Source organism: Aphanomyces astaci (genome assembly GCF_000520075.1).
Source record: "Aphanomyces astaci strain APO3 unplaced genomic scaffold supercont1.75, whole genome shotgun sequence".
NCBI lineage: Eukaryota > Oomycota > Saprolegniomycetes > Saprolegniales > Verrucalvaceae > Aphanomyces > Aphanomyces astaci.
Genome location: NW_009798338.1, coordinates 196,438 through 209,344, shown reverse-complemented (window position 1 = coordinate 209,344; position 12,907 = coordinate 196,438). Strand labels below are relative to the sequence as shown.

The 12,907-nt window shown below is 49.1% G+C and overlaps 3 protein-coding genes across 3 annotated transcripts; 2 read left to right on the top strand and 1 right to left on the bottom strand.

Annotated features, from left to right (window-relative positions):
- Positions 1 to 4,473: 4,473 nt before the first annotated feature.
- H257_15790 (hypothetical protein) lies at positions 4,474 to 5,673 on the top strand (the record flags this gene model as incomplete). The annotated part of the gene is made up of 1 exon (XM_009843994.1): positions 4,474 to 5,673. One exon carries the CDS (start codon positions 4,474 to 4,476, stop codon positions 5,671 to 5,673), a length of 1,200 nt encoding a protein of 399 aa, XP_009842296.1.
- Positions 5,674 to 7,752: 2,079 nt separating this feature from the next.
- H257_15789 (hypothetical protein) lies at positions 7,753 to 9,420 on the top strand (the record flags this gene model as incomplete). Its single annotated transcript, XM_009843993.1, has 3 exons — positions 7,753 to 8,096; positions 8,150 to 9,255; positions 9,377 to 9,420. 3 exons carry the CDS (start codon positions 7,753 to 7,755, stop codon positions 9,418 to 9,420), a joined length of 1,494 nt encoding a protein of 497 aa, XP_009842295.1.
- Positions 9,421 to 11,213: 1,793 nt separating this feature from the next.
- Positions 11,214 to 11,999, bottom strand: H257_15788 (hypothetical protein; the record flags this gene model as incomplete). Its single annotated transcript, XM_009843992.1, has 3 exons — positions 11,214 to 11,459; positions 11,496 to 11,723; positions 11,853 to 11,999. 3 exons carry the CDS (start codon positions 11,997 to 11,999, stop codon positions 11,214 to 11,216), a joined length of 621 nt encoding a protein of 206 aa, XP_009842294.1.
- Positions 12,000 to 12,907: the final 908 nt, after the last annotated feature.

Genomic DNA, 12,907 nt, shown 5'->3' with positions numbered 1-12,907 from the left:
TGACACTCGTCGCTGCGTCGCCGGCTTTGTGACATTCTACTGCAACTCTGCGATCTCATGGATCGATAAGTGACTACGCAGCATAGTTCTCTCGACTACCGAGGCAGAACTTATGATTCTGTGTACAGTAGCACAAGAATGCTTGTACATCAAGCAGACAGCAGGTGAGATGGGTCATCCCATCACCTCGGCTATTACCCTCCATGAGGACAATCAAAGCACCATCCAGATAGTGAACAACTCTGGTCACCATGGGTGCACCAAACATATTGATGTGCACTACCATTTCATCAACGACCTCGTCGAACAACAAGTGTTTCGACTCGAGTACACAGATACACGACTCCAAGTCGCGGATATCTTCACCAAACCGTTAGACATTACAACGTTCTGCGCACTGCGCAGTAAACTACTCCCTCCGATCCAAAAAGGTTGCGCGACTTCGGAATTTCACAAATCCCTCCTCGAAAAAAAGTACTCCGCACACCCTATATTTTAATAGATATTGAGATTCAAGGTTGTAACGTTACAGAATGTGTGTCACAGAACCATCCAAATTTGCGATTCATGAAAAACCAACACAAGCAAATCCAGACATACTCCGGAGTACTAACGTAATAGACCTCAAATACGGCATTGGAACCTCTGTTTAAAAAGGACTTGCGTGTTGTATCAAACACAACCGCATTTCGTCAATGCCCTTCGTCTCCTACCAGCTTAATTTGGCGGGTGAGGTATGCAGTGACTCACTAACAATGCTGCGCCAGCCACCACAACCACTGAGACTACTACCCCAGTGACCATGCCCGCTGTGCCATATCAAGAATATCTTGGAGGCATTCGCCGCCTATGCCGCAACTACCTAGTATTAATAACGTTTACTACTACTACATTTTGTAGAGGGTAGTTTAAACAAGCTTAACAGCTGTAAATTTGATCAAATGGATTCGAAAGTGTCAAGTGGTGCTTTTCCCTCGCCTGTGTTCACACCTTTGTCCTCGCCTATTTCTCCCAAACTCTATCGCCTAGTCTATCAACTCTGACAGGCCGAGACAGTGGCTGCTTTATACCTGCGTGTTCTCCATATTCTTCATGTCGCAACCCTACCCTAGTGATTGCTCACCCAATCACGGCTCTAACACAAGGAAAAGAGCGCTGATTCTCACAAGTCAGTGTTTCCCTTTGGCTGAGTTTTAGCCAATAGGAACGACGCTAGATAGTTTGTAAACGACTGAACCTCACTTTTCGTTTTCCCCTGTCCCGCACACTTGGTTTGTCTTGGATACTCTGCGCAAAGTTGCTACACGCCTATCACCCTCGCCTACCTCCTGTTTCTTGCTTCGTGACAGGTTATGAGCCTTCCTGCTTCGACCATTATCGCCTACTCCGGCATTCTCCTTGACGACGCCTACAAATTCTATGCTGCGTGGCGCACCACATTTGAAGAAGCGGCCGTGACCGCAGGCTTCTTCTCCCTCTACACCAACGAGACCTACTGCCCCACGCGCATTGAAACCGACGCCTACACCATCAGCCAGGCCAAACTCCAGGTTGACAAGATACGCAATGATGCGAAGTACTCCACCGACGGTTATGCTGGTGACGCCTTGGAACAGCGCCTTGAAACGGTGAAACCCCTCGAACAAGACTTCACGCGCAAGTTTCTGGACGAGTATATCGCGGAGTTTCTCGCCGCCTTACGCGTCCAAGCTAAGGCATTTCTTTTCAACTCCCTCACGCCTATCCTCCAACAAGTCATCGGTTCCCACGCCTCTCCCTTCTCTCCCTGGGCCGCTCTAATGGCGCGCCATGAAGCCGGCACCTGCGATCCCATGATCCTGATTGCGAGTCTCACTAAACTCAAGTAGAGTGAGGACATCAGTGCCGAGACACTCTTCACTACTCTTGACGATCAGAGCAATTTGATCGAAACGGCTATCCTCCCTGCGAACGCCGACGCTCTCACGGCTTGCGAAGGTCATGTGAAAACGTTTGAGCTCTTTCGAACTCTCTTCTACTCTAACGCCTTTGCCGCCAACAAAGACGTGTGGGATGCCGTTTGCCAGCTTCAATTCAAGGCGCGCGAGGATGGCTCTGAATGCACGTTTACTACCATCAAAGTCACTATTCTCCACACCCTAAATATCGCCTCTCGCCGCAATCTAATCCCCTCGGATCAAGGCACCGGTGACTCCGAATTCCGTCGACGCCAAGTTGCTGCTGCTGCCACCACCTACACTACGCCTCCTACCGCCTTGTATGCTACGCCTTCCACTACTCAACCTCTGCCTCGGTATACTGCTGCTGCTGCCCCTTCTTACGAGTCACTGCCACGGCCACGTTTGGCCTGTTCGTGCAGCTTCAGGGTGCGGACATCCTCCAACCGCACTTCATGGATCCCGAGTGGTCCATTCTCGACCGCCATTTGCCCAACGCATTCATCCTTGATCTTGATGTTCGGCGCCGCTTGCACGACCGGCGGCCCTTCCACCTGTACCACCGCGAGTGTCGCTCCCGTGTTTGTCTTCCCCGGTTGGCTTTGGCAGATTCAGCTGCCTGTGCTTCGGCCTCGGCTATCGACTCAGCCATTGACTCCTCTGCCACCTGCTCCATCTCTCGCTGGAGCCGCATGTCTTCCTTTCAGTGGCGCTTTTACAAGGCCACGATCTCATTTCGCAGCAGGTCCCTCACTGCCATGGGACCCACCGTGCGCAGCGCCGTCTGAACTAAGTTGGCAGCTGCCGGATGCTCCGCATTGATCCGATGCTCTTCATTCTTCATGAACAGATCAAGCAGCGGACCTTCACTGCCCTCCGGAGCCGTTGGCTCCCCGGGAAGAAGTACTCATCGCTGTTTGAGCCATCACCCGTTAAGTTCACGACTTCTTTGGCCTTCTTCCATTGGTCCTCATCCTCATGCTGTCAAATTCAAGAATACTACCCATGATGGGTGAAGTTGATGATCGCCAGTTGCCAACGACCAACAGCCATCAAATACGCGCCAGTTGATTCGCATTTTCCCAAACTCTCGCTTGAGTGTGGGAGGGTGTCACAGTTCTGGTTAAAATATCGGATCCACGTAGCTGTGCCACGCCACACAGGTTGAAGGCAAAGTCTGACCCAAACCCACGAGCACCCGACGACACCACTACGTGCCAAGGAAACAGCAAAGGGTCGCCGCCCCTTTGCTTCGGATCACCCACGGCCCTTTATCTTTACCAGCCCAAGATGGCTGGTCCTGCTTAGCTTAGCCGTAGCGTTAGATTGCTATAACGCTATCAATTCACTTCTCAATTTACCAACTACTGCGCCTTCCTCTGCGTCAAAAATGTTGACTTGAATATGATTGAGGTGTGAAAATTCATTCCAGCCATCAAGGTGTGAATATTATCATAGCCAATAGATTTGGTCGGCCTTCCATGGCGGTCACCAATTTGCCAAAATAGGACTGTTCGCGATATCGATGTCGTCCGGGATTTCGATGCGATATCTTACCAAGTCAGTCCTAGTAAGTTCACTTCTTGCATTTCTTCATACAGGATCGAATACATAAAACTACAAGCATACATAGCAATCAGTAGAGAACGTGTGGGTATGAAGTCTCGGCGTCCTGACAAATAGTCGCGCGATTGAAGAATCATTCATTCCATATCTCGATGATAACTGTAGGATGCAATTTTCATTGGATCATTCACCGTACCTTTGTGTATGTATCATCTTTATGTTTGTATACATCGCAATATTAATATAGCAGGAATACAAATTCTTTGAATATTGTTAACCTGTACCGGCATCGATTGGTAGTTTTACTGTATATACTTAATATATTTGAGGGTGAACACAAGTACTGTATCCATTAAGTACTGCCTGTAAACACTAGTCTTATACAGTACTTCAGTACGGTATCGGTATGTCCGGAGCGAAACAAGACTGAAGTGTCTCAGGACTGTTTATACGGATTCGGATACGGCACATCGCCGTCCGACTCGAATTACTAGACGGTACGACAGTGGGAGTTTAGAAACAATCCGATGCAAGTGGTACAGTACTGCTCGACTTTCTGAGCATTATGTCACTCAGCCTCGCTCAATAAATACAGTTACTTACTATCATTGCATGGAGTCACCCAATATGTACAGCTTCAGCACTGCGCATGAAGGATCAAGGGTCGTTCGTAGTGGTCGGCCAAGTGTATGTAGAAACGCCCTCGCTTCTTGGTCGTCGAGATCGAGGTGGAAGGCGTAATTTGACTGACTACTCGGAAACAGCTGTCACACTTTGTCAAAAATGTTCGTATGTACATCATGACAAATCCACGGATCCACTGTAAAGAAGCACTTGAACGTGTTGTATCGAGGAAACGTACTCGTAAAGTCCAAATTAAAGGTTAACAGTAAGTAATGAAAATTCTGATGAGTGACTTGTCTGGCACTGTGCAATTGTTGAAGGAACACACAATACTACTATACTATACATGCCGACGGGAAACTGCAAGGCACGACTTAGTTTCATTCTGGCAGCGCCTGACGATGACGATACCACCTACCGAGATCCTTGGCCCAAAATAGAACACGATGGGCTCCGCTGGCGGGCGCATCACCACATTGATAATGATGATGCAGCCCCGTACGACGACAACGCCCAACCCACTCGTGCTTCCAGGCGGCTAGTTCTACCTCCTTTGTCCAAGAAGCTGCGGTTCATTCTAAGCGATATCGTCGCATCCCCAATCGACGAAACGAAAAACCCGATGGTAATGTGCTGTTGTTCCCCCGACAAACAAACAACAACAGTCCAGCAGGGTCTTTGCAAACACAAAACCAGCTCGGCACCGCCCGACGACACATGTGCAAAGGAAGTCAAACACGAACCTGAAACGTCCAAGACATTGGCGTCGTCGACCAAGCGAAGATACAACCGTGAACGCCAGCAACGCCTCCGACGCCATGAGCTCCACCAGCGTCACTCGTTGCGAGCCCACATCGACCAGCTCGAGGCAACGAGGCTGCAGCTCCGACAACAGCTCAAGTCGGTTAGCTGTACCCCATCCTCGCAGTCGAAGGGTCGAGTCATGGACTCGATGTTGCACCAACAAGCACTGACGAACCGGTCGGCACAGTACGCGGCCTTCATACATGACGTAGCACAATGGGCTTCGTGGCTACAGCATGAATCGCAACGCGACACGCCATGGCTGCAGACCCACACTCCTCAAGCCCACGACGACTCGGCGAGTTGCCGACATGTTCAACTTCCAACAAACATGCCCATCCTCAAGTCGTCTAAGTCGCTGGCACATCCCCCCTCAGCCAAGCCCGCCATCGACGAGGACTTAAGCCAGTTGCCACCAAAGTCCCGCAAACGAATGTACAACCGCCTCCGCCAACGCCTCTACCGACAGCGCGAGCTCGAAGAAGTCGACGCGCTTCATGCCCATGCGCGGGACCTGACGGACGTCCTGCGACGCTTGAAAACCAACCAACATGTCGCGTCGCTCCATCGGCTTCGGGGCGGAAATGTGTCAACGACCAGAAGGACTCTGCAAGCAGTGCTGGAACAGAACGAGGCCCTCAAGGCCAAACTGCGACGGCATTGTGACTTGAGTGCCCAATTAGACCAGTGGGTGCACCATGTATCATCTCACGTGCAGAAGGACGTTCAATTGTACTTGTAAGAGCCTGTTCGGGGAAAATACCGAGACAAAAAATTCAACCAGGACGAAATCATAACCGGATTTTTTTTGCGGTGTCATTGTACGGTTGACCATTTCGTGTCCAGGGAAGAGTTCTGGTTTATTCGTGCTTTTGTCATGGTTAGTGGTGGTGCGTGTGGCTGTCCAGTTGGCGGTGGCAACGGTGCGTGTGGCTGCATTCCGTGTGCTGTGTGGCTACCAACATTGTGGCAACAGTCGAGCTCGTACCTGTCCTCGGGGTGATGTGTGGCTGTCCTTCTGGTGGTGTATGGCTGTTCTCTGAGTGGCGTGTGTGGATGTCCTCTTGGTGGCCTGTGTGGCTGTCCTCCGGGTGGTGTGTGTGGCTGTTTACAGTGTGGCACTGTTGTGTGTGGCAGCCGTTCTGATGGGGGTACATGTGGCCGTCGAGATGTTTATGCTGCTTTGGCTGGAAGCATTGCTGCGGCAGCTGTGTGCATGGCCATGTCATCTGTGACCCGCACGCAGAAGTACAATTTGCTGACCGTGGCAGATATTGATTTCCAAGCATTCTTAGTCGATCCAGTGTACTACCGATGATTTATGGACAATTTACGTTGTAATCAAGAGTCCTTTGTCGAGCTATGTGAGTACTGCGGGTGGAAATGGCGCAATGCAGTCTCGACAATTACACCAAATCCCACTCATACGAAATAAAGGTGGCTGTTGTGCTCTACTTTCTGGGGTCCCAAGGTGGTCCACCACAGGTTCATCTCCGCGTTGACTCGCTTTTCGACTCATCCCGTGAATTCAATTGCGAGTGCCTTGTATCCGGAATCCGCATGCGTCGTGGTTGGCCCATGCTGCCCAACAAAGGGGAGTCTCTGTTCGATATCGCAAAACCCAGACGAAATTCAACCACGACACATCCGGATTCCGGTTGCGTCTCGGTTTCTAACTTCTCGATCCACCAATGAAATCGCGTTCAGTTCTGGTTGTTTCGTCTAAGTTTTTCACCCGAACAGCCCCTACTACAGTATGTAGTACTGTAAAAGGGTAAGTTCGGAGTGAATTTTGGGCCAGCGGTTTTTTTCACATGTCAAGTTCATCGTGTTTGGGTAAAGTCGCCCATACGACCTCGTCGAGGTAGTTTGAGTGGAAAGGTGCAAAAGCCAGGGGGAACACTGGGTGGTTGCGGGTGAAACGGAAAGTGAATTAGCTTAGCTACCAATGAGAACAACTGGCTCTAAAGGCTAGACGGACTAGCTAATGGCTAGCCAATCAGGACACAGCATCCTAATGATGTACCGTGGATATGGCTGGCTATCTACTATCTGAGAAAAAACCTCTAAAAGGCACAAAAACATCCTACTAGCTGCAGCCAATGCTGCTACCTGAGGCTTCAGGGCAGTGGTGATGTTCATGACAGAACAGGGTGTTCTGACTGCTTCCCAACAACTCCACGCACTGTCACCGGAATCAGGTGCCCATAGTACAGCAAGAGGCTGGCGGTTAGACTCAGTGATGGTAACCACCTATTTTTACACCGTCTTATGTCCGGGACTAAACTCGTCGGACACCCCTCTTAGCGGGTCCCTACCAATTGGTACTTCCGTACGACATACCGGGGAAGAGACCGGATGGATCGAGTAACCACCGGGATGCCGTCACCCCCCGTTGTCTGACATGTCACGGTTGGTGCGTCCTCCGTACATGACGGGACTGGTCACGTGCGGAGAGGCCGGAGTTTATGCTCCTTGGCGTGGGCCAAAGGGGTCGGAGGTCTGCAGCTGCTTCACTCTTACTCCCTCCGATCCAAAACAGTTGCGCGACTGTGAGGAGGGTTTACATGACACATCATTAAATTTGTATGAGACTTGAGGCACGGTTTTCGTCCATCGTCGAATTGAATTTCTGCGCTGCAAATGGTCTGTCGAAAAGAGCGCGAAACGGACAGCAGTTTAGGGATTTTCAGGGTTGAAATTTGATGTTTCCAAGCCTTGTTATGGAGGTCAGAAGATTTAATACAAATTCCAATATAAAACCAGCTTTCAAATATACAAACACTCTTACATGGTGGGAATTTTGACAGCTCACTTCAGAATGACACAGGGCAGGCTTGACCTGATCAATATGGTGCGTGAGGCCATCCTGCGTGAAGTCTTGCTCAAGTGTCAAGACGGTGTGGTTGGCCGATTACCGAGAGGCTTCGGCAACGACCTTGCGACAAAGTATGGTTGCCACGTGTCGTCCGTTCGTCGCAGCATAGCTCGAGCAAAGGCACAGGGCATAGCGTCTGGAAACATGCAAGTGTGTGTAGCTAACCGAAAGAAAGTTCGCGTTGGCCGGAAGATAAAGTACACGGCTTCCCAGGCGCGAGAAAAGCTCTTGCAGGTTCCATCCACTGCGAGAGCGTACATCATTGCGATCCATCTCCGCCAAAACCGGTTACAAAAGATGTTCCGTCACCCCCAATCTAAACTCGTATCGTAGGAATCAGTTACGGCACATTGCATCGGTATCTCAAGCGTGGTGTGTTCCGTGCGCACTCAAATGCTATCCGTCCTATGCTTACCGACGTCAACAAATACTGCCGACTGAAATTTGAGCTCAATTTTATGGCGCCCGGACAAGATATGTGCGAAATGCTGGACTACGTTCACCTCGACGAAAAATGGTTCTATTTGACCTTAGTAAATCGCAAGTTCTATCTCGTCCCAGGCGAGAAGCCACCGGAGCGCAAGTGCAAGAGCAAGCGATTCATTACGAAGGTTATGTTCTTGACGGCGGTGGCACGGCCTCGGCTCAACGAGGACACCGGTGTTTGGTGGGACGGCAAAATCGGAACGTGGCCCTTCGTCAAGCAAGCCGCGGCTCTCCGCTCAAGCGTCAACCGAGAAGCTGGCACGATTGAAACCAAGGTCATCAGCGTCACAAAGGATGTCTACCGTGCGTACCTGCTGGGGAAAGTGCTGGCAGCGTTGGTCCAAAAATGGCCCAGTCGTGGACGAACCATCATGCTTCAGCATGACAACGCCCGGGCACACGTAACCACGTCCGACGCCAAGCTACAGGAGAGTTTCCGTCAATATGCGGTACAAGGGTGGTCGTTTCAACTTGCCCCACAGCCGGCAAACTCGCCTGACCTCAACGTCTTGGACTTGGGCTTCTTCGCGGCACTGCAGTCCCTACAACATCGTGAGTCCGCGCGCACCATCGATGACTTGGTGGCCAATGTGGCGAAAGCATTCAAGGACTATCCGTTCGAGCGGCTCGATCATACCTTCATGACGCTGCAATCTTGTCTACTGGAGACAATCAGAGTGGCCGGCGACAACACGTACAAGATTCCGCACTTGCGAAAGCAGCGACAAGCAAGATTGGGCATCTTACCTCGCAACCTCATTTGCCCGACGGAAGACTACCGCGACGGCACGGCCAAGTTGAGCGCTATCGACGCGGTCGCGTATGAACGTGCTATGGAGACAGAGTTGGATGAGCTTCGGACGGCTGACGAACTGTCGACGTACCTTAAGAGCATGACACTGGACTCCGATGTCACGGCTGCCTTGGAAGCTGCAGGACTTGAAGCTAACTCGGACAGAGGTAGTAATAGTAAAGTACAATTCTGTCAACAAGACATACATTCGATGGGTTGCAATCTGTAAATGCATGCTTGTTGACAAGTGTAATGGGTGGTCATCACAAGCTTTTCCTAACTGTAAAGCTCTGCCATCGTGTGGTCAAATGAAGTGCATTCTGCAGGAATGACAGTCATTGTACCATCATGTCACGCATTACAGTAGTAGAATAAGGACTTTCCTTATCTCCAACAATATCTCCAACTGTGAAGCCAATTCGTAATCCTTATTGGCAAGAAATTGTCCTTGAGACTGATTAATTCCATGATTCTATCTAAATTGGTTGGCATGATATGCCACTATGCATACAAATATTCAAATACACATGCAGAGTTGCCCTGACCGAGTTCTCTGCAATGCACTGTACGTATCCTTGATGGGAGAGAATGCAACAATAACAGCAGGTGACAACAAATGCTACAATGTGAGAAGTCTCATCCAGCTTGCCAATAGCCAGCCACCTCAACATCATTTGCCGGAAGCAATTTTGCTGTACTACGTAGTACTAGAATCTCCACCTAAACCTTTATAACCGGATAAGTCCTGTAGAAATCAGATACTACGTACTAGTAGTATCGGTGCATAGATATTTACGAAACAACAGTGAAAATTGAGCATCATTCCTGATCGGTTTTGACAAACTGTAAGGTTCGCTAGTGTGTACTACTATTAATTAATATATGTATAAAGTTAGTTAATTTTTACTACAGGATATTTCCAGACCCCGTCGAATCGAATCTCGCCGCCGAATCGAATTACGAATCGACGCTATTGGCTAATCCATTTTTGAGTGGATTTGATTGGCTCTTGCAGAAAGGATAAGTATATTCAACCAATCAGAACTCCGGCTTGATTCAATATTGATTCGACAAACCACGCGAATTTCGGAAGTTTATAGCGAATTCACAATTCTAGTTTCTACAAAGTTGTCTGGATACCAGCTGAAATTTGGAAGAAATATTTCATTTCCGATTGACTGTGAAGTGCAAAACTTCAACGTGAACACATACCTCCATAAAAAAGTTGGACCAAATCGGTCCACATTTTATGCCATAAAACACCCGATTCTCAAGATAAATGTGACATAAAGTTTTAAACCTTGATGGCATCCAGGCGCACAAAATCTCGAAAAATGGAATATTTCGATTTTGGAAACTTTTCTTCGAAAAACGGCCATTTTGTGCCATTTTTGTGGCATCCAGGCCCGGGCTTAATCATAATCTTGCATAGTTTGATGAAAATAGAGGTCAACATAATCCAGCATGCTTTAATCAAGATCATATATTCTGTCAAAAACTGAAAAGTAAAAAATATATGCCTTTGTGGGACAATTCAAATGTGTGAATTATCTTAACCAAACGCAAATGTCCATCATAGATACTCTCTAACAGGTACACTGTACAAACAACTATACCTCTACTAAGATGTAGTTGGAGGGTGGTGACGGCCTTGTTGGAGTCCTGGAGAGGCCACATGTCGTCAGGGCCGAGTTGGCGTTGGTTGCTGTTCCGAAGAAGAGCGTTGGCCCAACCAAAGATGGCTTTTGAGAGCACATTGGCATTGTTCAAGGGATGGGGTGAGGCCAAGAGGTTGGTATGGTCACCACGAGGACTCTTCACAACGGCGAATCCTGTCACCGTGCTGGCAGAATCCGTGATGTCTAGGAGGCAAATATGAATACCTGTATAATATAATAATATTTGTACGTAACCGGTAAATCCATCAATTTTTTCCAATCGGAGGTAGTAATAAAGCACGGAGTAGTACCTCGGAACAGTGAGGGTCAAAGGTGTGAATTATCTGTTAACGGGATTTTCTCACAGTCAGTGCAACACTAATTCAATTATCTGAACCAAACCCGAATATCTATCATAGATACTCTCTGGCAGGTACAATCGCAGAGTAGTTTCGCTCGGACCACGTTTACGTGGCGCAGGACACGCGCCAGAGGGAGCACACTGGGATGAAGAAGTTTTCCACGATCACCCGATCCGAGGAGACGTTTGCATATCGTTCCAAGTCGCTGGCATCAAGAGATCCATGGGCGGGACGACGCTTCGGGTGGATGCTACGCAATGAGTTGCTGATTCCATTGTAGCCCATGTCAACAAGGCAAGCCCACGAGCCACGATGCTGGGCATCCTGCTCTCCATGGTCCGGCAGAAGGGACTAGGAGGCCGACTTGGCTAAGTTGGAAAGGTGCACATGGTGGCGAGAGTTCATAATGGTAAGGTCGTGCACAGATCCAGCGTCGGCAGTAGACATGGCAACACATCGGCCATCTGGCGACACAGCGGTTTCGATCTTGTAGCCGTACAAGTGATGTTTTCCACTAAAGTAGTGCTTCTGTTCGGCAAAGCGACCGGCAGGAAGGTTCGAAGGTTGAAACTTGACGTCGACAGCATAGAGAGCGTATAGAAAGTGGGCAAAGCGCTAACCTGACTGGGTGAGCTCCGCCATCGTCACTGGAGTGATGAAACGCCCGTAGAAGATGGGTTCAATCACCTACAGTGTTGTCTTTTAGAGATTGCACACAACATAGATACTCATTTCCGAGAGCACGCGCATGATCAGCTTCTCAAACGTTGGTGCCTCGAAGCCATAGTCCGCAGCGTGCTTTTCCCATGACGAGAAGTGCTTGAGGACGGTCAGCGCCTTGAACATGGCGTCCTTCGGGCTCGTTGGAGATCGACGGTTGCGCCCTTCCATCCAAGCTGATTGCATGGCAGTGTCCACAAAGGACCAAAGAGTCTCAAAGTCAGTGACAGTGAAGTTCGTCACCGTGCGGATTCCCTCTGAACCGAGACCAGTTATGAACTTGTCGATGATAGGGTGCGCAGCGGCCTCATCGCTTTCATTAGACGCTCATATTATCCCCATGGGTGGTGAAGGAAGCCTCGAGATACGACCGATCACGAATGGTCTGGTCTTGGAGGCGATTAAGGACGGCATTGGCGTTGATGGGCATTCACTTCTGTTTTGTACAGAGGTAAAATAATTTTAAAATACTACATTCAAAAATCGAGCTCTGTATTAACAGTAAAATACCCAAAGTGTTCAAAATGTCATTAAATTATCGCAATTATAATGGTTGGTTGCAAAACAATATGTCAATTCGTTCGCTTGGTTGCTCAGACAGACGAAGCATGAAATGCTCAGTTTCACAAGTGTGCCAGTTGAGTTCCTTTGCAACTCTCTTCCGTCCAACTTTCTTCTTCTGCGGCAAGGTCAGAACTTCATCTCTCCCGAACTCTTTGGCCTTCAACCACGAATCGTCGCCATGGCCGTCCTTGACATTGTTCGATTTCGCTGCTTCCAGTCGGCGCAGCATAATGAGCAAAGACATAGGCCAAATTCCGCAGGAACGAAACCCAATCTCGACAGTCTTGTTGCGTTTAACCGTCTTTTGTGACGGTCGTAGGGGTTAGACGCACAAAAGTTACGAAGGTCCGGAGGTTCGGACTTCAGGGCCGGATACTCTCGGCTTGGCCAAGAAGAACACAGCAAGAAAGGAGTAGATCCAATGTTAGGCAAATGTAAAAGTGAACTATCTAAAAACTAGCTAAGGCTGACGACCTTAGCTAGTTTTTTGGGGAAAGGTCCTGTAGAATAAAAGG